Source organism: Lutjanus erythropterus, chromosome 20 (genome assembly GCF_056507025.1).
Source record: "Lutjanus erythropterus isolate fLutEry1 chromosome 20, fLutEry1.hap2, whole genome shotgun sequence".
NCBI lineage: Eukaryota > Metazoa > Chordata > Actinopteri > Lutjaniformes > Lutjanidae > Lutjanus > Lutjanus erythropterus.
In genome coordinates, this window is record NC_139336.1 from 34,650,055 (window position 1) to 34,677,275 (window position 27,221).

General features: G+C 38.6%; 1 protein-coding gene across 3 annotated transcripts in view; it reads right to left on the minus strand.

The window, feature by feature from the left end:
- Window positions 1–2,546: 2,546 nt before the first annotated feature.
- ppp3ccb (protein phosphatase 3, catalytic subunit, gamma isozyme, b) overlaps window positions 2,547–27,221 on the minus strand; it is a 36,819-nt gene continuing 12,144 nt past the window's right edge. The window contains exons 2-14 of one of the 3 annotated variants that reach the window (XM_084745464.1): window positions 26,879–27,076; window positions 24,542–24,666; window positions 20,733–20,844; window positions 20,478–20,623; window positions 19,671–19,810; window positions 16,678–16,755; window positions 15,493–15,587; window positions 15,176–15,301; window positions 11,826–11,903; window positions 10,025–10,109; window positions 8,374–8,471; window positions 6,239–6,265; window positions 2,547–4,962 (exon numbers count right to left, since the gene is read on the minus strand). In XM_084745464.1, the coding sequence (XP_084601590.1) occupies window positions 4,787–4,962; window positions 6,239–6,265; window positions 8,374–8,471; window positions 10,025–10,109; window positions 11,826–11,903; window positions 15,176–15,301; window positions 15,493–15,587; window positions 16,678–16,755; window positions 19,671–19,810; window positions 20,478–20,623; window positions 20,733–20,844; window positions 24,542–24,666; window positions 26,879–27,076 (1,484 nt within the window). In that variant the 3' untranslated portion in view covers window positions 2,547–4,786. Of the gene's footprint in view, window positions 4,972–6,238; window positions 6,266–8,373; window positions 8,472–10,024; window positions 10,110–11,825; window positions 11,904–15,175; window positions 15,302–15,492; window positions 15,588–16,677; window positions 16,756–19,670; window positions 19,811–20,477; window positions 20,624–20,732; window positions 20,845–24,541; window positions 24,667–26,878; window positions 27,077–27,221 lie in introns of all 3 variants that reach the window. The other 2 variants (XM_084745463.1, XM_084745465.1) reach the window with 2 other exon arrangements.

The window sequence follows — 27,221 nt, forward strand, 5'->3', positions numbered from 1 at the left end:
AGCTCATATTTAACAGAACTGAGCCTTTAGCTCGGCTGTTCTCCGCTTCCATAGAAAATCACTTTTTGCTGCCGCCGGACACAATTATCCTGTGATCCTCCGAAAAGAAAACTTGTTTCCTCTTGATAAATTATACTGTTATGTCACGAAATCTGCCTTTTTTTTTTCTTGAAATAATGAGATTAATTAAAGTTATCAAAATTAAAACAAGCTTTATTATCTCGAGAAAACAAAATAATTAAATCATGATCACAAGATAACAAAAGTTTTCTCATAATAAACGATCGTGTTATTGATTTAGTTTTCTCGAGATAATGAGATAAATTCTCATTATCACAAGAAAAAAGCTAACAAAATAATTAACCTGCAATCCTGAGATAATAAAACTCACTTTCTTTTGATAAATTATCTCAAGATAAGAAGATAAATTAACTTGTTATCTCCTGAAAACAAACTTTCAGTTGTCTGTAATTATTCTGTGATCTTTAACTTGTTATCAAAAAGTCTGTCTTTTGTTTTCCTGAATTAATTAGATAAATTAAACTTTTATCACAATATAACAGATTTAAAACAATAATCACAAGCACTGCTGTTCTCGGCTTCGCTTCTTGTTGCCACGGTGACCCAGATTTCTGTTCATGTATCTTCATTTTATCTCACATCATGTTAATATTAGATCAGCTGTGATTGGCTGTAATTAAGTCCTCTGACCGTCGTCATGACACCAGTTAACTGTGTGACTCAGACCTCTGATGTGTTTCTGCTTTAACTTGAATGACAGCTGATTAATGTGAGCAGTCACGTATTAAACTTGTGACTGATTGTAAAATCTATTTATTAAATAATGTGGAGCTTCTTATTTATTTGATGATTGTAATTTTTACTGCCACTCGTCTGTTTATTTTTTGCTACAGTGAACTGTTCTCTTATTTTGAAAATATTATTTTTGCTGTACAGTTGTTGTTTTTTTAATGAATTCTTTTCCTCGCTTTCCACACGTTTCAACCACATTAATAAATACATACCTGACATTTTAAAGGAGCAGTTCGTACTAATCAACATGGTAGCGTCTATATTGGATCGTGTCTTGAGGTAGAAATCGTCTCTGCCGTTGTCGTCTTCATGCTCAGTGTCTCTTCTTCTTCTTCATGCTTCCTTCTGGTTCACACGTCCACACCATCCAGTCCTCATTGTTTCTGTTGTACGATGTAAAGGAGTCTAATAAATCAGAGGAAAACAGATGCTGTTTGTGTGGTTTGTGTTTATAGTTCTCTAAAATCTACAGAAGCCCAGAGAGCGACGTGACAAAAGTCTGATCTCAACAGTTTTCTGTCCAGTTTGTGACTTTAGATCAGAGCAGAAAAAAGTTTTATCATGGACTGTTTGTTGTTGTTGTTGTTTGTAATTCTCATTTTGGCCACTAGAGGCTGAAGTGCACCATCACTTCATGTTCTGACCAGAACCAGAAGCATTTCTACTTTCTTCAAGGTGAGTTTTAACTTATTCATCCACTTTAAAACACAACACACACACACACACACACACACACACACACACACACACACACACACACACACACACACACAGTGTTAGTAAATTATGTAACGTTAATGTCATTCATGTCTCATTTTGTCCACAACTCAAAAATATTCAGTTTACTGTCAGAGGAGCAAAGAAACCAGAAAATAAATTGATTAAAAATAGATTAATGGTTGCAGCTCTAAGTGTTTGATAGTTTGTTCAGCTGTTTCTTCCTTTGTTGTGCAGAATTGATTGATTGATTGATTGATTGATTTAAAGACAAAGAAATGTTGTAATTTCCACCCAGTGAAGCTTTTTTTTTCACCAGACGTCATGATAATGAATCTGCAGCTGTGTGCAGTGTGACTGGTTCTTTACTTTAAAACTGTAAACCTGACAATAATCCAGTTTTTCTAAATGTGCTGAAGTTAAATCAGAGGAAGAATCTGAGTATTTTTCTTTCCCTCATCACATTAAACATGAAGGTAACGTCTCCTTTTTATCTGCAGGTGTACAGAGATTTAAACGCACCAAAATGCTTCATCCTGATATTTTCTATCATTACTTTTATAATGATGATGATGATGATGATCCCTCATGTGTGATTTGTTCTCTTCCTCCTGATTTGTTACTACAGTTTCACACCTCTGAGCTGCTGCACTCCTGATTTTTTTCCACTCCTCTCATCGTGACAGCTTCTGTAACGCTGCGATTGTGTTCAAACTCCCCCGCGGCTGCTTTTTTTTAAATCATCATCAACCTTTTCTGTCGCTCTGCGGCAAAAAACTTGAGCTGTGGACTCGACTGCAGGTAATAATGTGGAGGGCTCGTGTTGCTAAGGAAACATATGGGCCTACACAGCGGAGCGCCGAGCTGGAGATGTTTCAATGCCACTCGTGTCCTCGCCGGATGGAGCCGCCAACAAAGCAACACCTCCCACGCCGGCCTGTGATTGGCAGCCGCGCGGCGACGGCGTCCTTGAGCTCAGAAAGCAGCAGCAGCATTGAAACAGACACAAGCTCAGGTACTTTTCAGTTTTTTATTTGAATGGAGTGAAACATCTACATAAATGAGAGGCCTCGCAAATACATGTACTCGACAAAAAAATTCTCTTTTCTTTTTTCAAATTTAGCTGTAAAGAAAAAAATCTTGATTTTATTTATTGTTTGAAATCGTTTCTGTACATTCTGTGAGATATGTTCTGAGAGCCGAACACAAGTCAGAAAATGAGGCCTCGCTCCCGACAAAATCCCAACATACTTCACCCGCCCGCCTCCCTCAAAACATAAAGAACCAAACAGTTAAATCAAACCCACCCAGGTCTGAAACACGCCTCCGGTCTGCTCCTCTTTACATCCGTCTCTAAAGGACATTTCAGCTTTATCGAAACCTGGCTCTTAGTTTTAGTTTCCATCATTTCTGTCAGTGACGGGAACATCTGGCCTTAGAGTTTAACATCTGGATCCTGCTGCCGCGCCACAGAGAGAAAACCTGATCCGAATCACATGAAAAATTTGTTATAGCAAGATGTTTTCACGTTATACCACGTGATTTTCATGTTATTATGACATAAAAACTATTTAAGTTGTTATAAAATAAAACATTTCACATTATAACCTGATAACTTTTGGGGATCAGGGATCATATACAGAGTGAGCAGGTCATTACTGTGAATTATTGTTATTTCTGAAGAACAGACCATCAATGTAAGAAATATTTTGTGTCAAATTATTGGATTTTTTTGGTAAATAATGTAATTATCAGGATCATGTGCAGTGGGCGGGTCATTATTGTGAAATAAACACCTTCAGCATCATCATGTCGAGGTTTTTCTCTCAATAATGTAAAAGTGATTTTGTTGATTTAAAAATTTTATTGCTTGTCCAGCTTCTATGATCAGATCTCCATAGCAACGGTCTGTTATACAGATATAACACACCACAGACTACTGTAACTGAAATAAAAAATGACCACTTTAACAAAATCGTGAAATAAATTGTTGTAACGTGACGTTATAAAGATGACATCATCACGTTTTATTGGACTGGTTAAATACTTGATTCTGATTGGTCAATTATGGTTTTCTAAGGTCTGTTATTTCTGAAGAATAGACTATTACCATAGATACTTTCATTTTTCATACATTTTTCTGCTTTAAAAAATAATATCAGTTTAAGTGATCAGTAGAATATATTCACCACTTAACCTTCCTCTCCAAACCAACCAAACTCCATTGATAAAATCAGTAACTTTAGCTCACAGAACACAGGAGTCTCCATCTGTTAGTTTATTTGTGTTATTGTGTCACTTTGGTGAATCTGAACGAACCTTTAAAACCTTGAAGTCACACAATAACACAAGCAAACTAACTGATTTAGGCAGCGGTAGACCAGCAACTCCTGGTTAAATTTCTGATTTTGTCAATGAAGTTTGGTGGGTTCAGAGAGAATGATGTTTAGCTTTATGTAACACTGGTTTCCTGTCATAAACGTGAGATAAAGTGATGAAAATATTCTAAAAACAGTGTAAATTTACATGTTGCTGCTGACCCTGTTGACAGCAGTACATTAGCGTAGCTTCCTACACCGGTCCTCATCTAACAACACTTCAAATAATCCAAACTATCCCTTTAATGATAAAGAGCCAAGTTTTAATAAAGCAGAATAATCCTTTAACTCTGTCTCTCTGCACCCTCCCCTCACCCCCCCCGACTCTGGATAATTCTGCCTAAATCTATGTGTTGTAAAAAAAAAAAAAAACAAACAAACAAAAAAAAAAACATCACATTGAAAAGAGGGAACAATTAAAATATACATATATAATATAAATGTCAATACTCGCTCCTCAGAGCTCAGTCACACTATCATTGGCATAAGAAAGGATGGATTTTATGCGATCTGATTTGTTTGTGTGTGTGTGTGTGTGTGTGTGTGTGTGTGTGTGTGTGTGTGTGTGTGTGTGTGTACGTGTGCGTGTGTGTCGTCCCGCCTCCTGATTAGAAAATGGATTCCACTGGGCAGTGATCGCCATCAGCAAGTCCACGATGTTGCGTGATTGAGATTTGATCCTGTTCAGTCTTAAACTATGATATTTAATAGATGATAAAATAAATTAAGCGTGGTGAGAGTCGCTCGGACTGAACTGCCTCTTCTCCTGCTCTTAAAGGAGACGAGAGGGGAAGGGAAGGAAACGAGGACGGGAGGAAGGAGAGGTGGAAGAGGGGGAGATAAGGAGGGGGAGGGAAAGGTAAGTAGGGTGGGAGGATTTAGGCCTGTGCGTTGGTGCCGTTCTTGTCCGGAGGTCCGGTGCTGGCCGGCAGGTTGTTGAGGGAGGGCGTGGCCTCGTGCTGCTTGCTGTCGCGGCGGGGGGGCATCCTCTCGTTGATGCGGTCCAGCCCTCGAGCCTCCTCGAAGCTCTGGATCTTGTGCTGTGGGTTGAAGCCTTGGATCGCTGCGAGGAAACACAAAGACGTGTGAGAGTCAGGAAAAAAAAACAACAGCAAAGTTTCAACAAAGTTTGAGCTGATCTGAATAAAACCCCGAGTCCAAAACTCTGAAAAAATGCAGAGTATAACACAAAGTAAAAACTATGACCTAAATCGAATTAAATACAATAAAAAGTGTTCAAACTGATTCACATTATGATTTTTTTGTAAATATTCACTCATTCTGTTGAGACAGGAGCCTGTTTATCACTGTGACACATTCAGTCAGTAACTGCTGAAGTTTTCGTTTTTTTCATTTCTAAACTGTCTGTGTCAGAAAACAAACTCGTCCCAGAGAAGAATTCACAACTTCAAACTTTAAAAATGAGTTAAAATCTTTCAAAACCTCAAACCAACAACCTGCTGATGACAGAGGCGTACGTCATCTTTGTTTCAAATTATATTTTTTATGAAAATGTTGGTCCTTTAAAGTTGTGTCAGATGATTTAATCAGGCATAAAAAGGGTCAGCTGTACCCTCAGAACCCCTGTCTCACTTCCTGGTTTAAAAAGGCAGGATACAGCCCAAACTCCGGTGAACTTTCTATTTTTAGATAAATTAATTCTATAATATTTCTATCAGATGTCTCAACCTTAACATGTCGACTCTGTCGTCCTTCTAAATCAAAGATCAATAAGAATTATTGTTTAAAAATGTGTTTTGATTCACATTAAGAGAATCTGAGACACTTTTAAAAATAAAATGGCTGCTCTGTCAACTCCGTCAGTCTACATTTAATAAAACATTCCTGATTAATGACATAAAAATCAACAGTTTTGTCTCAGACTCTCCAGAATGAGTGTATTTTAAATATAAGTGAATAAGAGGAAACACTGGGAGAGAAAACTTACTTCAGAACAGGACGAGGACAGCATGAAGACAAAGAGACACACTCATTAAAGGGACATTTCACTGTTGTTGTTATTGTTGTTGTGGGTTAATACTGAAGTTGGTTAATTTTTTTTATTATTTTCTGCTACAAATATAAAACTTCATCATTAATGTGGTTAGAGAGTCATTTCTGTTAGGAAGCTACTCACATCAGTGGTCAAAATAATAGAAACACCTGTTAAATAACACAACAGAAACAAAAACTACATCCTGCAACACGATGATAAAGTCGAAAAAGCAAAACATTCCCATCATGACAAAGTTAGAGAGCTGAGAGGAGACAGACAGAGGGACACAGAGAGACAGACAGACAGACAGACAGACAGGTAGATGAATGCATACCTCGTGCCTCTTCTGCCTCTACGGTGGCTGTGTAAGCGTGAGTAGAAGTGCCATGCCCAAAACCAATGGAGAGAGAGTGGGAACGTTATATATCAGAGCATTCAGGTTATCACTGCAGTCAGTCAGTTCTGTTAACATGGAGTCAATCATCATACTGTTCACCCCCCAAACCCCGCCCCCCACCTCCATCCATCCATCCAACACGCCGGTGACCACACAGAGTCAGAGAACGGGGTCAGAAGACCCACCAGACAACTGATCCACGTTTTAAAAGGAGAAAAAGCTCCATCAGGAAACAAGCTCTTCACCAGATCCCATTTAGAGAAAGAAAACAAAAAATGACCCGTTTCCAGTTCTTTGATTTGAAAGTGTTCTTGGCAGCAAACACATTTTTTTCTTAACTGAGTATAAAAAGGTAAACAAAAAATGGAAAATGACATGTTTCCTTTTTTTTTTTGTTTGGATGTTAAAAAACAACCCGTTATCCGGTTTTCTTGGACGAAAACATGTAGACCTGATTTAATTCTTGATGTTTTTTTAACATCAACATCATTTCCATTTTTAAATACTGAAGCAAAAACCAGAAACACGCCGTTTTTGGTTTTTCAATATCAAAGCTAAAAGACGGGGAAAAAGAAAATGACCCATTTCTGTTTTTAAATGTTCAAAAACTGAAAATGGGTTGTTGTCCGTTTTTTAATATCAAAACAAAAAAATGGAAACAAAGTTTTTCTTTTTTTAAACAAAAAAGCAAAACAGAAAATGTGAAACTGGTTGCTTTTTGTTTTCTGTTATCAAAAAAAAAGAAGAGAAAACATGTTTTGTTTTTTAATATCAAAACAGGGAAATGGTTCGTTTTCTGTTTTTTATATCGAAAGAAAAAATGTGAAACTGGTTGTTTTTTGTTTTTTTAAATATCAAGACAAAAAACAATAAATTGGTCGTTTTCCCTAAATGAGAATTGCTACACAGCTTGTTTCCTGACTTTGAATTTTTCATTTTAAAAGAGAAATCTGTTGGCTGCCAAGAACACTGACTGCAGAGCTACAGCATACCTGCAATAATAAAATATAATAACAATAATAACAATAATAATAATAATAATAATAATAATAATAATGATAATCAGAGTTTGTTAGATGATCAAAATGTGGGAAAAGTGTTTACACCACGCTGCCCTGAAAAGATCAAATACAGTAACTTTAAATTTGGTCAGAAACGAGTGAGCGTGATGTTCAGATGGACATCAGGCTCGTGTGTGTTCAGTCAGGATGTGGTTAGCTTAGCTTAGCATAAAGACTGGAAGCAGAGGGAAACTGTTAGCCTGGCTCTGTCAAAATACACTTACCTACAGTTCTAAAGATGGGAAGAAAATGTTTTAATTGATCCAGATTTTAACCCGAAACTGGTCCAATGAATAACTTTAGAATCAGGCTGAACTTCCTCCAGTTTAATGTCACGCTGCCAAATGAATTCCCTGAACAATCAATGTGATGATCAGGTTGAAGTCGACCTGTGGAGTTTTGTTTACCTTCAGAGTGTCTCAGTGTGTTTAAAGACCTGATCTACACAGTAAATTCAGAGTCAAGAGATTCAAGAGTCTCAGTTGGTTTTTCACTGCAGTTTGTGACAAACAAAAAAAACGTGAAATGCATTTAATATCAAATTCAGAGGCTACGATTCGATGATAAAACGATTCTCGATGCATCAGTATTTACACTTTTAAGCCGGGGGGTACTGGTTGGATTGTATTTATCTGCAGCTGCTCACGTTCAGCCATTTTGACTTTTCTGAATGTTGGTCCAGTTGAAACTCTACAGTATGATGATGCGTTCACGGTCGAGCCTGAAGCGGCTCCTCTCAGTCTGCTGCTGTTTGTCTTTAAAGGGCAGTGTGGTGGAGCTGTTTGAACAGAATGGCCCTTTAGAGGAGGAGAGGATACCACTTGACATTTGTGCTGCTCTGCGTGTGTGTGTGTGTGTGTGTGTGTGTGTGTGTGTGTGTGTGTGTGTGTGTGTGTGTGTGTGTCTGAGGTTAGTCTCAGTGTGAGTGCAGGCACAGGGAGTTAGTGTCAGCTTGGACTCTTGTGTTAGTGCCGCTGTGGGTTTTTGATGCTCGGCTGTGTTCACACTCACCGCTCTGCAGAGTCCGTCGACCTCCGGACAAAACTCCCAGAGGCAGCGTTCCTGTCGGGGTCAGGCCCTTCAGCTGCAGAACGCTCTCGTTCTCCTCTCTGAAGCCACACACACACACACACACACACACACACACACACACACACACACACACACACACACACACACACACACACACACACACACACACACACACACACCCCGTCAGAGTGATCGCTGACCTGAAGATCGACACCGATTCTGAACTACGTCCGTCTGCTCCATGTTTGAACCTATTTTTCCAAGTCTTTCTTAAAACAATTATTTTCTTTATCAATTAATATTTCCATCATTTTCTCCATTAATCAATAAGTTGATTGGTTCATAAAATGTCCTCAAATCTGTAATTTTGTCCACAACTCAAAGATAATCAGTTAATTTTCTTTAAAAAATCCTCAAAATGGTTAATCAAATATCCAAATAATTGGTGATTAATTTAATAATCAATTAATCGTTGCAGCTCTACGGATCAGTATCATGTGTTCTAGATGAAACCACTGAAATATAAAAAAAGTTCTCTGTAGAACCTCCTGCATGTGTTCTAAATAAAACCCTGGGAATATAAAAAGGTTCTCTGTGGAACTGCCAGAGTGTATTCTATACAAAACCCTTGGAACCTAAAAAAGTTCTCAATAGAACCCCCTAAATGTGTTCGACATTAAATCCTTGGAATATAAAAAGGTTCCCCACTTTATGTTGGGTAGAACTCTTTGAGAAAAACCTTTTATGGATGGTTCTAACAGGAATGGTTCTACTATGAGGACAAACTGAAAAAGCCTATATGGTTCTAGTTAGAACCGAGAGTGTGTGTAACGCTGTCAGAGAAAATGAAATATGTTGCCGTGGAAATAAAGTTTTAATTGAGGGGAAAAACACATTTGATTCTGTTTGGTAAATACAAACTTTTTAAGATTTTATAAGTATGATTAATTGATTGTTAATTTTGCCAATGATTGATTAAAGAAAGAGCTGATGATTTACAGCTCCTGTTTGGACCAAAGGAACCAAACTACAGGTGTGAGAACACCTTCTTCTGCCTCAGGCTCATTACAGCAAACCTCCATTTAAAATACAACAAGTTTATTTAAATGTGTGAATTAATAAAAAACATCTCACTGAGAACAAAACGTTCTCGATGTTCTGAGAGAGAAAGACATTTCATATTTTTTCAGAACGCTGTTCTAATGTAACTAAGTACATTTACTTCTGTGAAGTATTTTTCTCATTTTCATTTTCTCCTCCACTAAACCTCTGAGCCTTAAAATAACTGGGAGACATTTTGCAAACGAGATCATTCATCATTAAAAGGACAAATTATTCTGACACACTTCCACAGGATTAAAGGAGGACACGTGTAAATCAGGGAAAAAGTCATTAGCCTTAAACTAAACTGGAGCAACACTGAAAAAAAAGAAGAAGAAGAAGTACAGTCTGCTGTCTCCAACACAGCTGTCTCTGTCCAATAACCTTATTTATTGGACTTATTGGCAATGAATCTTTATTTCACAGCTAAAAGAGAAACACTCATTCAATTTTAATCTGCAGTGAGAATTAAAATACAAATAAAATCATAGAGAAAGTTCTTAAAAAAAAAAGGCAAAGTAAAACAGACCTGAGCACGGAGAAGACGCGCGCCATCTTTCCAATCGCTCGGATCTTATTCCTGATCACCTCCTTTCTGACGGCCGGAGCTCCACCTGGACAATAAACAAACAAAAAACAAACAAATACATAAAACCACGAGTCAAACGGAAGAAACTGAGAAAACGCCACAATTTAAAAGGCTGAAATTAGAGATTTTGGACTTTTTTTTTTTTTGACTCAAATCGATTAATCAATACTGTCAGAATCTGAATCTTTCTTTGTGTCCATCATTTTCTCCATTGATCAATAAATTGTTGGGTCAATGAAATGTCAAAAAAATGTCCAAGATGACATCCTCAAATGTTTTGTCCACAACTCAAAGATATTCAGTTTACTGTCAGAGAGGAATGAAACCAGAAAATATTCACATTTAAGAAACTGAAATCAGAGAATTTGGACTTTTTTAAATAAAATAATCAATAAATAATCAATTAATCATTGCAGCTGTAGTTCACACTGTAAGTACAGCGTGCAGCAGTTTAACAGAGACTCGCTTCCTTCAGGGTTTCAGTTCCTCCTCAAACTGCACCGCGTTAATTTATTCACTGATAAAAACCGCCGCTTCACTGTAGGTCACCACGGCAACGCCCCGACGTTTTACAACGACAGGGTTTTACTCTTTAGGTTTTTTTTAAACGCACACTGTAGTTTATTTTTGACTCAGTCCATCACACACCGCCCTGCTGCCACAAACACTCACCACACCAGTGGTTTTCAAACTGGGGTCCGAGGACCAAAAGGGGGTCCTTGAATGGATCGTAGGGTCGGGGCAAAACAGAATCATAAGAGAAGAAACCGGGTTCAGTTCGCTGATTTAACTTTGTTATACTTTCAAACAGAGGGTCTAATGTGCTGCACAACACCACCTACTGTGGATTAATCCGCTGCTGAAAATAGTCCCCAGCAAAAACACTAGTTCCTCCTGCTCGTTTGACAAAAACTGCAGCAAGCAGCTGTTATTTATTAAATTATGGAACATTTTTAAAAAAGTTTATATTTGAAGAATCACAAACAGAAAAATGTTATTTATTTCCATACAGTTTGAATGATAAAAGGTAATTAGATGTGGATTTAATAGTGCTGTAACTGATGCGGGATCAATAAAGTTTATCTTAATATTGACATGTCGCCCGGCTCTACGAATTAATGTTTGCATACAAATTAATCATATATATTATACTGCTGCTTGGTTCTAAATGAATTAGAGACTGGTTATAGATGTTATTAATATTGATTAATGTTTAATGAATGATTCTCCAATTTGTTCTTTATTCTCGTTCTAAATGGTTCCATGTATGTTCTGTGTCTGTAACCGTGATTTTTAATGCGGAGCACACAGCCCTGCACCAGGAACCAGGAAAAGATGAAAACACACGATATCCTAAATCTATCACGATATGATATAATATTGATTAACTGCCGAGCTGAAACATCCTGCAGAACATAAGCAGGCCAACATGAACACAGTGAAGAGGAACGTGTGAAAATGGTTGATGTCCAACAACTAGAAGAGTTTTCATAAGTCACACCTGCACAACCACACAACCAGCAGCTAACAGTAAAAACACGAAGGTGACAAACTGTCCTGTGAGTCAGACGACGCGTCTGCAGGTCCATCCTCAAACTGAACACAAACGCTTTGTACTCCAATCAGTTGAAACATCTGTCAGGTTCGTTTTATTTTAACTTTCTTCACAACGACAAACTAAAAGTGTGTGTTGTCGGTGTGATGATGATGATGATGATGATGAGGTGTTACATCCTCTTACCCTCACACGTGTCGTCTCCTTCTGACATTAGCTCGTCATCGGAGCAGATGTTCAACACGTTCACCAGCATCTCTGTCACTGTGTGAAGAAAACACAACGGGACTGTTACAACTACACCACACACACACACACACACACACACACACACACACACACACACACACACACACACACACACCTACAAATAATCACTATACTCAGTATTGATTATGTCAGGGCTGAACTAAGATCAGTTATGATCAGCAGGTCTGTGTCTTGTTTTGTCTTTTTCTCATAAATTGTGAAATGTTTTAGTGCTTTTTTTTTTTAGCACTTATTATTATTATTATTATTATTATTAATTTATTTCAGCCCTGTTTTTATTGTTTTAAATGTTTTTATTTTTTGTTTGTCATATTCAGCACTTTGTGTTGCAATGTATGCATGAATTGTACTTTATAAATAAATTGATTATTATTACAAACAGAATCGAGGATATAAAGCAACAAATCATCTCACCAGACTGTGTTTTATTTTCCAGTGAGGAAATTCTCTCTCCGTTTATTTCCTCTTCTTTTAAAACATGCTGTGGTCAAACCTCTTTTACAGAAACAAAACCTTGATTCTTCTGTTTTTAACAATTTCAGGCCAATTTCTAAACTGTCTTTTCAATCAAAAGTTGTTGTTTTTTTAAAAAGTGGTTTCAGTGCAACTTTAGCTTTTATGTGTCACAACAATCTGTTTGAGAAATTTCAATCAGGTTTTAGAGCTTTACAGAAACTGCCCCCATCAGGGTAATAAGTGAGTTTCATTTAGCAGCTGACAGGAGAGAGAGTGCAGTTTTAATTCTTCTTAGACTGAAGTGCAGCCTTTGACACTGAAGATGATGACATTGAATCAGGGATCCTGCACTTAGATGGTTTTATTCATTTCTTTTAGAAAAACCTTTGCAGTCACTGCAGATAATCACACATCTAAAACTCAGATTACCTGTCGTGTACTGCAAGATTCAATTTTAGCTCCAATTTTATTTTCAATTTACCTGCTTCCGCTCGGTCAGATCATATATTATCATCACTATTATTATTATTGTCGTTGTTGTTGTGGTCTTGTTGATTTTTTTCTTGTTGATTCTGTAGATGTCGTGTGTGATCCTCTATCCTGTTTTTTTTTTTTTTTTTTTTTAATCGATTGGAAATAAATGTTTACACTTTGACTTTTTTTTTATTTTTGGCTTCAGAAAACAAAATCAATCAATCTGCAGATTATTTTCTTGATCAACTGATTCATTTGTTACTCTATGAACTGTTAAAAAAAATCACTTGATTGATGAATTGCTTGATTCATCTGACCAAAAACCTGAAGAGATTCCTTTTACTGTCATAAATGATGAATAAAAACCAGCAAATATCCACATCTGGACATCTGAGGATGACTGAAACAATTTATCAATTAATGAAAAAGCTGCCAATTCATTTTCTGTCAATCACTGAAACAACTGCTGTAACTCTCACAGAGCTCATGTCTGTCTGCTCTCACTTCACAGTGCAAAGTCCTCCAGTGACATAACATTATTAAAAGGCTTTTATTGTGAAGCAGCAACAGGAAATTCATTACCATAAAATTTTGCATAAAGGTCGAGTCTCAGCACGGACAAATAAAGGCTGTCACTGACCGAAGCCGAGTAATGAAAAAAACATGGAGGGTGTTTACAAACTATTCCTTTAAGATCAAAATCACATAATTAATAAATGTATGTATGGAGCGACATTCTGAGACTTTTTGTCTTGAACTTTGTAAGCTGATGTTTGGTCTCTAACTCATCAGCTCTGTGTCTGAAGGACAGGAAACAGTAAAAACTAATTATATGAACACGATTATTCTGATACTTCAGGTTTGTCACATGAAACATAACTGACGTCTTTTCTCTTCAGACTTCAGGCTCGAGAAGGAAAACTGATCCATGAGCTACTCTGCTGAACTGCATGATGGGAAGTGCGAGCTGCAGCGTTTTCTGCAGCTGTGACAGAACTGTGTGTGTCTGTGTTTATCGTCTGTGTGAACGTCCAACTTATTCAGTCAGGAACTGATGAGCACATTGTAAAGTGCTGTGGGGAAAAGTCAGTAAACTAAATTCCTCATATAATAAGGCATTAGTTGCGAACTTATGATTTCAATCATATGATTCAGTAGTAATGTAGCATTTAATAAAAATTGGAAACACATGATGCTGTCAAAGGAAACGCAGCACCAAGCTGAGAGATGTGCGTCAGCTGTTAGCCACCAGGTCGATCAGTCTTGGTTTATGGTTTATGGTCGGTCTTTGTCGGCATGCTGCTCAGAATGTGACCAAAGCACGAGGATTTAATCATAACAATAATAATAATTCAGATTTAAATGAATAAATTAGATTTCATGGAGCACTCAGTTTACAGTTGGAGCACCTGATAAGAAAACAGAACAGAAGAGGAATCTGGTCATCAAACTGGACTCAAGTCTGTTTTTAGATTCTAACCCTTTAATTTAAATCTATTTGATATCAAAGAAACTGGTTCTACAGAATCTGCTACAGATGGTCATAAAACTCAGTCTGAGTTCTTCTACTTCACTCTGTCTTTTTCTCTCCTCGACGCTCTGATAAACTCAAACATGCTTATTGTTTTCTGAAGTCAGCAGTCAGGAGCAGTGAGCAGCTCGATGAAGAGCTGCAGGCGACAGGTTGCACAAAACTTCACAGCCAGGTAACCAACTTCTTTCACTGTGTGCTGCTGTTCACACACTCACCTGTGAAACTATTGACAACTACACATTATGAACCTGTAATGGTAAAGTTGTGTGGCCTTTATCAGCAGTACCTGCAGGTGCACGATAATGATGCAACTGCATGACAGCATCAAAACAGTACATGATATTAACCATCACTCCTCAGTGAACTGCAGCTCAAAACACTTTCTAGTTTGTTCTAGTTAAGAATCTAGTTATCATTATGGATTTTGCATGTTTTCTTAAGAGTCTGACACACTGATAGAGGCTTATAAAAATAATAATTTTGTAGGAAAGCGAAAACATTAGACAGTAATAGGCTTGAGTCCAGTCCCAACAGTGTCTAAATAGAAAATAATCTGGTTCTTGGACTAATAGAGCTGAAGACTCCTGCAGTAAATGGTTGTCCTTTGTGTGTGAAAGCAAAGAACATAACAAAAAACTAATATTATATATAAAAGTGCAAAAGAAACTAAGCTTTGTAGTAAAAAAGCTGCTTTATGGCTCATGAAGGCTATATATTGCAGGAAGTGGAATAATTAAATGACATTTTTTATTTAACTGTAATTCTAACTGGGTGCTGATGCAGACCATGATGAGAGTCTCACCTTTCTCTCCGACGAAGGGCAGAGACCAGGTGAAGACGTCCATGAAGTTGGGCAGCCAGTAGGGGTGAGGGGAGCAGTTAAACTGCCGGATGTTCATCACATTATTCTCATATTTCAGCACCGCAGCTGACAACAAAACACACACACACACACACACACACACACACACACACACACACACACACACACACACACACACACACACACACACACACATATTAACATTTTCTACTTCATGATGCACTTCCTTTCCCCTGTTGCCAGGGCTTCAAGGTCTCCAGTGTGTTGCCATGGTTTCCGTCCTTCACTTCTCTTACCTTTGTTATTGTACACATCCAGGTAGTTTGGAGCAGAGAAGATTGTGATTAAAGAAGGGAAGCCTGTCGTCTGACTTTTCCTGTACATTCGATACCTGATGGACACAAACAGAAAAATTAAAAAAGAAAAACACGAAGGATGAGATCAACTTTATTCATCTGCAGGAATAAACTGTAAAATGTTCCACAGAGACACACTGAGGTGTTTCAGCTGCAGTCACCCTGCTGTTGTTAAATAATCATTTTGATTAAAGTTGAGGTTGTTAATGTTTCATAAAGCAGTCAGAGGAAACTAGGCTCATTAATGAAGCTCTTTTATTAATCTGATGAAGCTGGTTCAGTAGAAACAGACGATTGTGGTGTTTAACAGTGTTGGTTGTTTAGATTCTGAAATGTGGTGAAATAATGAAAAATAAAACAAGCTGGGACATTTTGACTGAACTTGCTCACTGTAGATTTAGCATAATTTTATCTGCTGACACTTGAGGAAGACTCTGGTCACATGCAATATATTGTCAATATATCACCAATACATCACCAATACATTGCCAAGCTGGACAGCTGGAAAACTTTCACATATGATCCAACCCTGATCATTTGATTTGGGCTGAATTTATTGATTGCTGTTGGGATTTACAATGGTGTAAACTCTACTGCTGAGTCTGTTTCTTCATTTACAGACAGCTATCACTACGACAAAACCACGACAGAAACAACAAAAAACAAACAAAACAAAATAACAACAAAAACAAACACTTGTGTATAGACAAGACAGACAGGAAGGAACCGAGCTAACAGACAGACGGACGAGACGGACTAACAGACCAACCAACAGACAAACAGACTCCAGAGATTTAGAATTCATCTTCACAGGTCTGGATATACAATATGAACGTTACTTGCTATACATATAAAAAAAAAAATAAACTGAAACAAAACCACCAACATAAGTAAGTTTTTTGTTTTTGTGTTGTTCTAAAAACTCAAAATAAAACATTTAAAAAGTACTCTGTATATTTGTATTTGACAATAAAGTTAACATTCAATATATGAAGAATGAATGCTGAAGAAAATGGGCGTGGCAGTCAGATGTTTGAGGTGTGTGTGTGTGTGTGTGTGTGTGTGTGTGTGTGTGTGTGTGTGTGTGTGTGTGTGTGTGTGTGTGTGTGTGTGTGTGTGTCTCACCCTGCATCCTGGGCTTCATGTGCTCGTATTACAGACAACAGGTTATTGTTCATCAGGAAGTCACATACTGCTGGGTAACTGAAAACACACACAAGTCAGAGGTTAGTCTGAGTTCTTCGTCAGGAGGCGTTTTGTTTTTACAGGATAACTTGATGTTTCTTCAGATCCTCCGGCAGCTCGGCCGTCTCTCCGTCACCTCGGCTGCTGCGACAGTTAACAACACCGCTGAGCTCCAGAATGACAAGAGATGCTTTAAATGTGCTAAAATTAGAGATCAATTAAGGTCGAGGCCTCCACACACAGGAGGAGTGGGACTGTGGGAACTAGAGTCAGTTGAATTATACCTTCGGCTGCTAAATAAGTTTATGATTGAAAAGTTAAAACATTACATAATTTAATATTACTTTAAATAAATATGATCAGGAAAATGTAAAATTAATGTTAAAATGCAGTAAAATTCATAAATTGCATGAAGTTCAGCTAAAAGTTATGACAGCATGAGTAACTTTATTTGCATTGAATCTGGAAGAATGTATCCACTCACCAGCCACTTTATTAGGTACACCTGTTCAACTGATCGTTAATATCTAATCAACCAATCACGTGGCAGCAACTCAATGCAATTTAGTCATGTAGACATGGTGAAGACGAGCTGCTGAAGTTCAAACTGAGCATCAGAATGATGAAGAAAGGTGACTGAACGCGTCATGGTTGTTGTTGTCAGACAGGCTGGTCTGAATATTTCAGAAACTGCTGATCTACTGGGATTTTCACACACAACCATCTCTAGAGTTCACAGAGAACGATCTGAGAGAAAATATCCAGTGAGCTGCAGTTCTCTGGGTGAATGTTGATGATCACATGGATGTTCAGCCGACAAATCTGCAGCAACTGTGTGATGATATCATGTCAACATGGACCAAAATCTCTGAGGAACGTTTCCAGAACCTCGTTGAATCTTTGCCATGAAGAATTAAGGCAGTTCTGAAGGCAAAAGGGGAACCAACCCGGTACTAGCAAGGTGTACCTAATAAAGTGGCCTGTAAGTGTAAATTAAGTGCAGTAAGACACTGATTTGATGGGTTTATACAATATTTACAAAAAGGTGCATATTTTCTGTTGACTGCTTACATTTATTCTATATTACATGTATTTGTAATAGAATACAGTATTTAAAATATTTTTTTCTGTGGCTGGATTTTTAGCCTCGATATCTGGGTTCTTAACCTTTTTAGCATTTTCCTTATAAATTACAACCAGAAGCTCGTCACAAGACACGCAACAGAAAATGATCCTCTATCTAGATCCTCTTCTACTTTCTTCTTTACCCTGTGAAGCAGCTGGACTCACAAGATCACAAGCTAACGTGAGAATCCATCTTTGCAGGCTTCAAGTTGCTCTTGTGGCTGAACCACAGCGGTTCAGATCAATCAGCCTCCTATGAGGAACAGGACTGAGTATCATTTAAAGAAATATGATATCGATACCAATAACAGTACTCTTTAAGTGACACTGATACCAATAAATTACTTCATTTGATACCTTTTTCCCTACTTCATTTGATACCCATCATGTAAATGGAAGCATTCTTAAAATAATCCTTTCGTATTTTATGGATTTATTTTTAATCAGACGCCACAGACGTGTTAAAGCCAGACTTTACCATGTTCTGGTGGCATCTTAGCATGTTGAACTCCCACCTCCATCAAATACACCCAGGGTCCAACATTAATGTGCTTCTTCACTCATGAGAAGTGGGTCAGAAATCTGCTTATCTGAAGTCAATTTTTACTTGAACCTGTGCAAATTATTTTATTTAATATCAAACAAAAACTGAAAGTTATCCCTTGTCATTTTTGATCAAGGGCTGCAACATCTATGAAATGTCAGAAAATAGTGAAAAATGTCAAGAAATATTCAGTGTAATATGATAATAAACAGAGAAAAGCAGGAATTCTCCATGTTTAAGAGGCTGAAAACTGCAGTTTCTGCTATTTTTGCATTAAAACTTGCTTTAACCATTAATCTGCTGTCATGATAGTTGAATTCATTTTGATTTACTTGCCCAATAAGGCATTTTACTTGCCCCTGGGAGAAGGGCAATCCTGACACCACGCTTGATGTAAGTAATAAGCTGCTTTACCTTTCTGTCAGACAGCCTCTTCTGAAGAGAAACCGTCTTTACACAATATCACCTCTAAATCAGTGACTGTACCTCAGAAACACAGAAGCTGTTGGTCTGCTGCTGCCTTGATCTGTCAAGAAAAGGTTAGTCTGGATTCACTGAAGTCACACGAAATAACAAACACACTAACAGATGGAGGCAGCAGTAGAACAACAACTCCTGTGTTCTGCAAAGTAAAATTACTGATTTTGTTAACAGAGTTTGGTTGGTTTAAAGAAAGCAATATTTGGTTTATAAAACGGTGGTGATCTGTCAGAAAAGTAGTGATGTAATCACTCTCTCCAAACCAACCAAACTCCACTGACAAAAACAGTAATTCACCTCACAGAACAGAGGATTTGTTGGTCTCCTGCTGCCTCCAGTTAGTTTGTGTTATTGTGTAACTTTGGTGTCCTGAACAAACCATCATATCAGCCTGATCCTGTCACGAGGTTTTCAGATCTATCAAAGAAAAGCAGCAGCAGTTTGGTGTAATTTCTGAATGAATCATTTAAACGTGGAGCTTCTAAAACAAACTAAACGCAGGATAAAAGAGGCTTTGGAGCAGCAGCTGCTTTCCCCTCGCTGTGACCTCCATGTGGTGTCAACATTGCAAATTCAGTACAAATATTAAGACAGGGCAGAGAATGCTAATATTTATTTTCAGTATCTGTGTGACAGCGGATTTAACCGGCGGTCACTTATCCAGAGATAAGCCATTGTTTGTAAAAGCTTTAATCAGCTCAGATTAACAGAGCGAGCTGCTTTCTGTCTTTTTTTTAAATGTGGAAACGCATCCAGCGGCGGCGGCGGCAATACGGAGGCCTACCTGTAGAAATAAGAGCAGCCTCTCACACTGTTGTGGCAGAAGTGTTCCTGGGTCTTTTCTGAGCCATAGTCCTCCCCCGGGTCCGACCACAGCAGATCACACATCGGCCCGAACGCAGGAGGCTCCTTAAACCGGTCCAGCTGCAGGCACGCACACACACACAACCACACACACACAGTTTACCACTGTGTTACCAGAGCCACACCTATATATCAGTTAGCACCTCACAGCTATATCAGTCTATAATCAGAATCTGTGTAAATATATAATACAATATATTGGCCATAATGTGCGACATACTGCAGATTGTTTTATTTTTTGTTTTATAAGCAGCATTTCATGTGTATTAAATCATTTCTCCCAATTCAAATGGAATTAAAGGACATATAATCATCGCTCATCTTAAACTGGTATCATTTACCGGTTGTGAAAGGATGACAACAAAGTTTGAGTCTATAACAAGTCTAACAAGTCATGGAGACAAAAACGGTATTATTCATAATTTTATGTGATTATATGAAAATAAGTGATAAGTGACCGACAACGATGACAAAACTCTCCCATGTTATTTGTACATCATTTTAGATTTTTGTTAATTTAAGATGCAGTTCAGTGAAAATGTTAAAAATGTTTCACACTACATAAATAATGTATTTTATCCTTAAAAATAGTGTTTTACAAAAAAGTATCTTCATTATTTTTATTTATCATATTTATTATTTTTGTATTAATCGTTGCAGCTCTACAAGACATGTTTGTTTTTTCATTAACCAATCACAATCACACATGTATAAATCCTCCTGTTACCTTCCGTATGTCGTCCAGGCAGGTGACTTCAGGGCTCAGACCTCCGTGCACACAGAGGAACTGCTGGTTGAGGAGAGCAGCCAGAGGCAGGCAGTCAAACGCATCCATACAGGCATCATACACACGTTCAGAGTACTTTATTTTACCTGCAGAACACACACACACACACACAGAGGTCAGAGGAGTGTTAGAACATGTTAAACTCTCAGCGATGATGAACACACTCCCTCTCAGAGCGCTGGCTGCAGGACTTACACTCCTGTTTGAAGGTGAAGTACTCTGTGAGGTGCCGGCACTCGTGGTTGCCTCTGAGGAGGAAGAGGGTGTTGGGGTGGTTGATCTTCAGAGCCCACAGGTACAGGACACACTGCAGGGACACACAGGGGAGGGTGAGGAGCGAATCATCACATCAACATCGAAAAATGAATCCTAGAGCTGAACGATTATCAATAAAATCACTACTGTAATATGAAAGTAAATACAATCTGTTCATGCTGGACTCTTGTTAACCTTGTAGACCGTAAAGATCACCGACAAGAATTTATAAGTAAAAACACAGCTTTTATGAAAATTCTGAGTATTTTGTTCATTACAGTTTGTGGTAAAAAAAACTGTGGAGTATTTCAAAGAGGACCCTCCTTCTGTTCTGTTCTTCTGTTGTGTTGGAGCAGATATCATCTGGTTTGTGGCAACAGGTTGAAAACAGGTGAATACAGAGAACAACGAATGCCTGTGTGTGTGTGTGTGTGTGTGTGTAAGAACCTTTATTTTGTTGCTTTAAAGTCTTTTATTTTGGTGATTTAAAGTCCCTTAATTATTGATTTAAAGTCCATTATTTTGTTGATTTGAAGTCGATTTATTTTGGCGATCTTATGATGCTTTGTTCTTCTGAGGATTGGTGCACGAGGAGATAATCAACTTCTAAGTGTGTATTTGTTATTTTGAAGAGGCTCCTGCACGACTCGCCATCTTTAACTTCCAAACAAACCCACTCTTTTCAGCTGCCAGTCATTCACTGCCTGTTTTTCGTGCTGCAAACCACCTGTTTAAATTCAGTGTTTTTTTGTTTGATTTTTCTGAAGGCGTCGACGAGGAGCCAGATCCGACCAGCTGTTCATCCAAACTGAACAGGCCTGATCACAGAGGAAGCAGGAGAATAACAAGTGGACGGATTCATGAACAATATACAGTCTGTAGAAATATCTCAGGAGGATGATCAGCGTGGGGGTTTGAGTGGAACGGATCATTCTGACAGTTTATTTCAACAGTGTGGTGTTGCAGGAGTTTCATGTGTGTAATCTTCGATATCAGAATCTTTAGAAACAAACTGAAACGTCCTCCTGAGGCTGTTTGAACAATCAAGAGTTCAGCCAGATGTTGAAAAGGTGTTCATAAAAACATCTGTTTCTCGAAGACAAACACACAGCCTTTACTCCTCCCGGTGTAATGTAACTTCATCAGTAACCATCCGTGAAATTAACCACAGCAGAGAGAAGACAACAAAATCAGCTGTTATTCTCTCCCATCACATGAAGAAACAGGACAAAAGCAGATTCAAATATTTAAGTGTTTGTGGATCTGCAGCAGCTGCATTCAGAACTGAAACCCAGCGAAGAAAGAGATAAAACTGTGTCCCTAAGGGTTTTTCTTTCTGTTGCATCAGACTTGACTGTCTGATGCAAATATTCAAGAACTCATTCTTTTCTTTTTTACGGTGCAGTGTGCCACATTAACTCCTGTATGAGCACACAAGTCTGTTTTACCAGTTAGACTCACATTTTAATGCCTTTCTCAAAACATCAGATTTTCATAGTCGGAGAAATTAAAAGTGTGCATCCTCCTAAAGTTCAGCTATAAAATCAGCACGCAGTGTCATGTCACCTGTCCTGCACGCTGTGAATTATGGATTTATTTAGAGCAAACCAGAGTTGGTGAATGACGAACAAAGACGTTTCCGCTGAGTTTTGTTTCCTTCAAGTTTAAACTTGACGATGTTTTACAAAGTGAGTCTATTGAGTTTCTTGAGATCAGTAAATCAGCTGTTTCTGGTTAAACCAAATGTCTCTTCCTCTTTAAAAAAAAAAGCTCTTTGACTGTAGTGATCCATAATGACAGCTCGTCAGCTGACCTGCGTGCTCTGCGGTGCGCTCTGGTGAAGTGTCTGACAGCGTGTCAGCTGACCTGCGTGCTCCGCGGTGCGCTCTGGTGAAGTGTCTGACAGCGCGTCAGCTGACCTGCGTGCTCCGCAGTGCGCTCTGGTGAAGTGTCTGACAGCGCGTCAGCTGACCTGCGTGCTCCGCGGTGCGCTCTGGTGAAGTGTCTGACAGCACATCAGCTGCACTCACAGTTAGTTTTGTGGTTTGTGGTGATTTAGAGACTCGGTTTGTAAAGTTTACAGTAAACTTGTTTACCGACGACTCTTTCATTTTCTCTCATCAGCTCATGTTGTCACGAGGTTTTGTGACAGCTGATATAAAAACAGATTTACGATTCCCTTCAGTTCCTCATTAAAATTTTCTGCTTGTGACTGACAAAAGGAAAAAAAAATGACTTCTTGACTGGAAAAATCTCAGCTGACTTGAAGGTGCCATTTTCTACAGAAGGTTTTGAAAAATATCCCTGAATGACTGAGGTGGTGAACTCAGTCTCGAGTTGAGTCAGACTCCAGTTGAAAATTTGAGGACCTGAGATTGGCCTGACTTCACTAACAAAAGACTTGAGACAGATTCCTTGATATAACTTGACTTTTTTTAAATTTAATATTTGAATTTTATGGACATTGAGAGTGTTTCACTTTGTAATTTCACACAAACAGCCGAGTCAGCTGCAGACCAACAACTCCTGTGTTCTGTGATGTAAAATCACTGTTTTTATCAATGGAGTTTGGTTGGTTTGAAGAGAGAGATATCTGTCTGACATGTTGGTGGTTTCCTGAAAAGTCTGTCTGACAGAAAAGTAAAGCGGTGAGAATATTCTGAATAACGAGAACACTTAAGAGTAAAATAGGTGTTGCTGCTGACCCCGTCCACAGATGCTTAACTTCAGATACTCCTGCTGCTTCGCCAAACTGGGTGTATATCAACCACCATCTACTGTTGGTAACAAGTGTGGTCATACAACCACACTTAAAAACATCTGAACTATCCCTTTAATGTTGAAAAAAACTCTCCATGACTGCCGTCTTTTTGTTTATTTAAATAAGAAGGAATTTCATACGACTTGCTTGACTCTCACCACAGTAACTTGGACATGTTGCTTCTGTCCCAACTTTCTGAAGTGCGTTGCAGACATCAAATACAGAAAGAGCGTGTATTTATAAAAAACAATAAAGTTAATCAGTTTGACCATTAAATGTCTTCAAAAAGGCAAATGATCACAGTCAAGTTTTATTTATGTTTATGACGTCCCATCTTTTTTAAAAGAACGGTTATTGTAGAATACAACATTCAGACTGTGACATGCAGCTATCAGGATGTTCAAATCCGTCTGTCTCTGAGAAGATAAATGACTTCTAAATTAATCTGGTTCAATGGAGCATCTGCTACTCCAGAACGTCTCTGACCCTGTTTCTAACTAACTGGATAATAACGCTCTCTGTGGCCCCGCCGGAGCTGTGAAGAAAGTGTTCCAGGATGTCCACTAATCCTAACAAGGAAGCATGACAGCAGCCAATAAAAATGTCATGCCATCCATAGCTGCACAACACACACACACGCACACGCACGCACACGCACACACACACACACACACACACACACACACACACACACACACACACACACACAGAGGACTCCTTCCAGAAACACACCCAGTCCTTCCCTCAGATTGTTTTGGAAATGGGACACAGACCGAGGCCGGAGGCAACATGGCGAGGCGTGTGTGTGCACGTACACTTGTGTGTCTAAGTGGGTGTGTGTGCGTGGGTGGGGTGCACAGTGTGGCAGTCAGGAGGGCGAGGAGGCAGACAGTGTGCCTTTCATTTCCTACGACTATTTAAAGACGCTGCGCCGAGGCCCGCCACTCAGAAACGCCAGGAACACAAACACGCACACGCGTGGCTTTACCTCGATGCTGAAGTACCCTCGGTCCACGTAGTCTCCCAGGAACAGGTAGCGAGTGCTGCTGGGGGATCCGCCCACCTCGAACAGCTTCATCAGGTCAAAGAACTGGCCATGGACGTCTCCACACACTGCACACACAAACACAAGGTGCTCTATGAGTGTGTGTGTGTGTGTGTGTGTGTGTTTTCATGGTGATGTCAGCCAGTGACACAGTGTGGTTCTTTGATGTGTGTTTGATGAAGCTCTGTGACACACAGGAGATACATTCACTGTTCCAACTCATATTTTCATTACAGATTAAAGTGTTCAGTTAACTACAAACCGTCAATATTTTCTAAATGTCTATAAAAGAGACAATAAATAGACAGTGTCTACTTTTGTCCAAACTACGGTGCAACGGATCGTAAAATTCATAGTTTGAATCGAATCACCAATTTCAGTTATGGATCAGATCATTTTTCAGATCAGCAAAAAATAAAAAAAAAATAGATGGAATTAGTAGCTTAAATTATTTTAAAAATGAACTTGGCTTTGATGTCTGTCTGTAGTCATCACCATAGTAACGTAATAATAATAATGATAATAATAATGATAATTATAATATTATAACATATATAATTATATATAATAAAAATTAAACCATAATTATAATAATACTATACAGTATACTCCAAAAACTATACTGTACTGTATTATGCAGCACTGTACTGTGTATATACTATAGTACAGTCCCCAAACACTGGGTCGGGAACCACAGGTGGGTCACAGGAGATTTTATTTGGGTCACAAAATAAATAAAAGATTATGGAAGAAATTTAGCAAGTTTAAGATTTAAAATGTGTATATTGTTTTATTAATGAGAGGAAAAATGAGAGCTTGTTAATTCTGTCTGAATCCACTTATTCTGTCTCATTCATGAAGGAGGCTGAAATGTCCTGTGTTGTTCTCCTAATGTAAATAAAAACACTGAGATGATCTGTTAACTTTGTCTAAATTATATTAACATACGTATGTGTTCAATAATGCATCAAGATAATATAAGATGATGTGAAAATGGCAGTAAAAATGGTCAGAAATGTTCATTTATGCATAAAATTATTGATAAGGCTTGTTGTTAAATGGGTTGTGATGTTGCATTTTTAAAAGGTTTGGTAAACACTGTGATAAACATGCTTGTGATCCAATCAGAAGTGCCGCAGTGCGTTTCAGAAGCGTCTCTCTACACACCAAGTCCATCTTAGACAGGAGCCTGCACAGAGCAGATTGAGACGGCAGGAAGTCACACACACAAAGGCTTTTGACAACTGTGTAACTGTGTAATGATGTTACATAATGCACAGCAGGGATGTGCACGATTAGTCGACTATACGATTACATGTCACCACCCTCGATAGTCAGCAGCAGAAATACTAGTCGGTCAAAATTAAAATTATAAAAAATGTCAATCAGTGTTTTCCCAAGTTCAAGACGACCACAAAATATTCACATTTAAGGAGCTGAAATCAGAGAACTTTGACCTTCTTTTATTCAAAAAAGGCCCCAAAACAATTAATCAATTATCAAAATACCTGTCAATTAATTGAATAGTCAATTAATAATTGAATGACTGAGTATGCAGGAACAGCATAAAGAATCCTGTCAATTTTCAGAATAAAAGACCCTGGGCAGACTCCTGATCATAAAAACAGATAAAACCAGAAAACTTTTAACTATGTAGCCTATTAACACACGACAGAAGAACCAAAATCAAGGAAAATCAACCAAATCGACAAAATCTGAGCAAGTTAACAAAATGAGGCGTGCAAACATTTCTAAAACCCTCCTGGAGGGACATCAGGTCAGATAAAGGACAGATCAAAACCACGTCACAGAAGCGACATGACCGGTGGAATCAAGGCGTAGAACAATTCTTCAGTTATCAAATTAGTTGCACATTAATTTTATGTTGATCAATGAATCATCTTATCCTTTCTGCTGTGGATCAATTCATTGTTCGTTTGGGCCTTTTATAAAATAAAACACCAAACTGCTGAATGTTTGAAAAGGTGTGAATGAAGCGCAGAGAGAGGAGACGAAAGCAGACAAAATACATGAAAATATGTCAACAATAGGTCAGAGAGGACAGTGCAGGAGCAGATAAAAATAGTCAGAGGGCACGAGGGTGGAGGGGTGGATACCTAAGCTAAGCCACATGTCAGAGAGGGCAGCTGTAGAAATAGAGACAGGGTGGATCTGTGAAACTGTTCCAGAAGCACACAGACCGTCTTTGTCTCAGTTTACTGCAGTCCACATGATGTCAGTCTGAAGGGACGCTTGGCCCTGATAAGACGGGGGCTTTACCTGTGATGGGAGCTTCCACTTCCAGCATGCATTTCTCCTGGCGGAGGATGCTGGCTCCCTCGTTGATGATCCGCAGGGCCGCCTCCTCCTCCAGCCGGCCCTCCTTCACCAGATGGGCCTTCAGCAGCTCCACGCTGGGCCTCCCGTCCACATACAGGTCTTTGACCGACAGGCGTGTACCGGGAGGATATGGCACCGCTACAAACACGCAGGAAGACAGACGGGAAAGAGACAGACGGGTGAAACTCTGACGTCAGCACGCACACACACACAAACACACACACACACACACAGAGCGGCTGATAAAGTGAAAGTTCAGTGAAGACGGCAGGGCCAGTTTCTA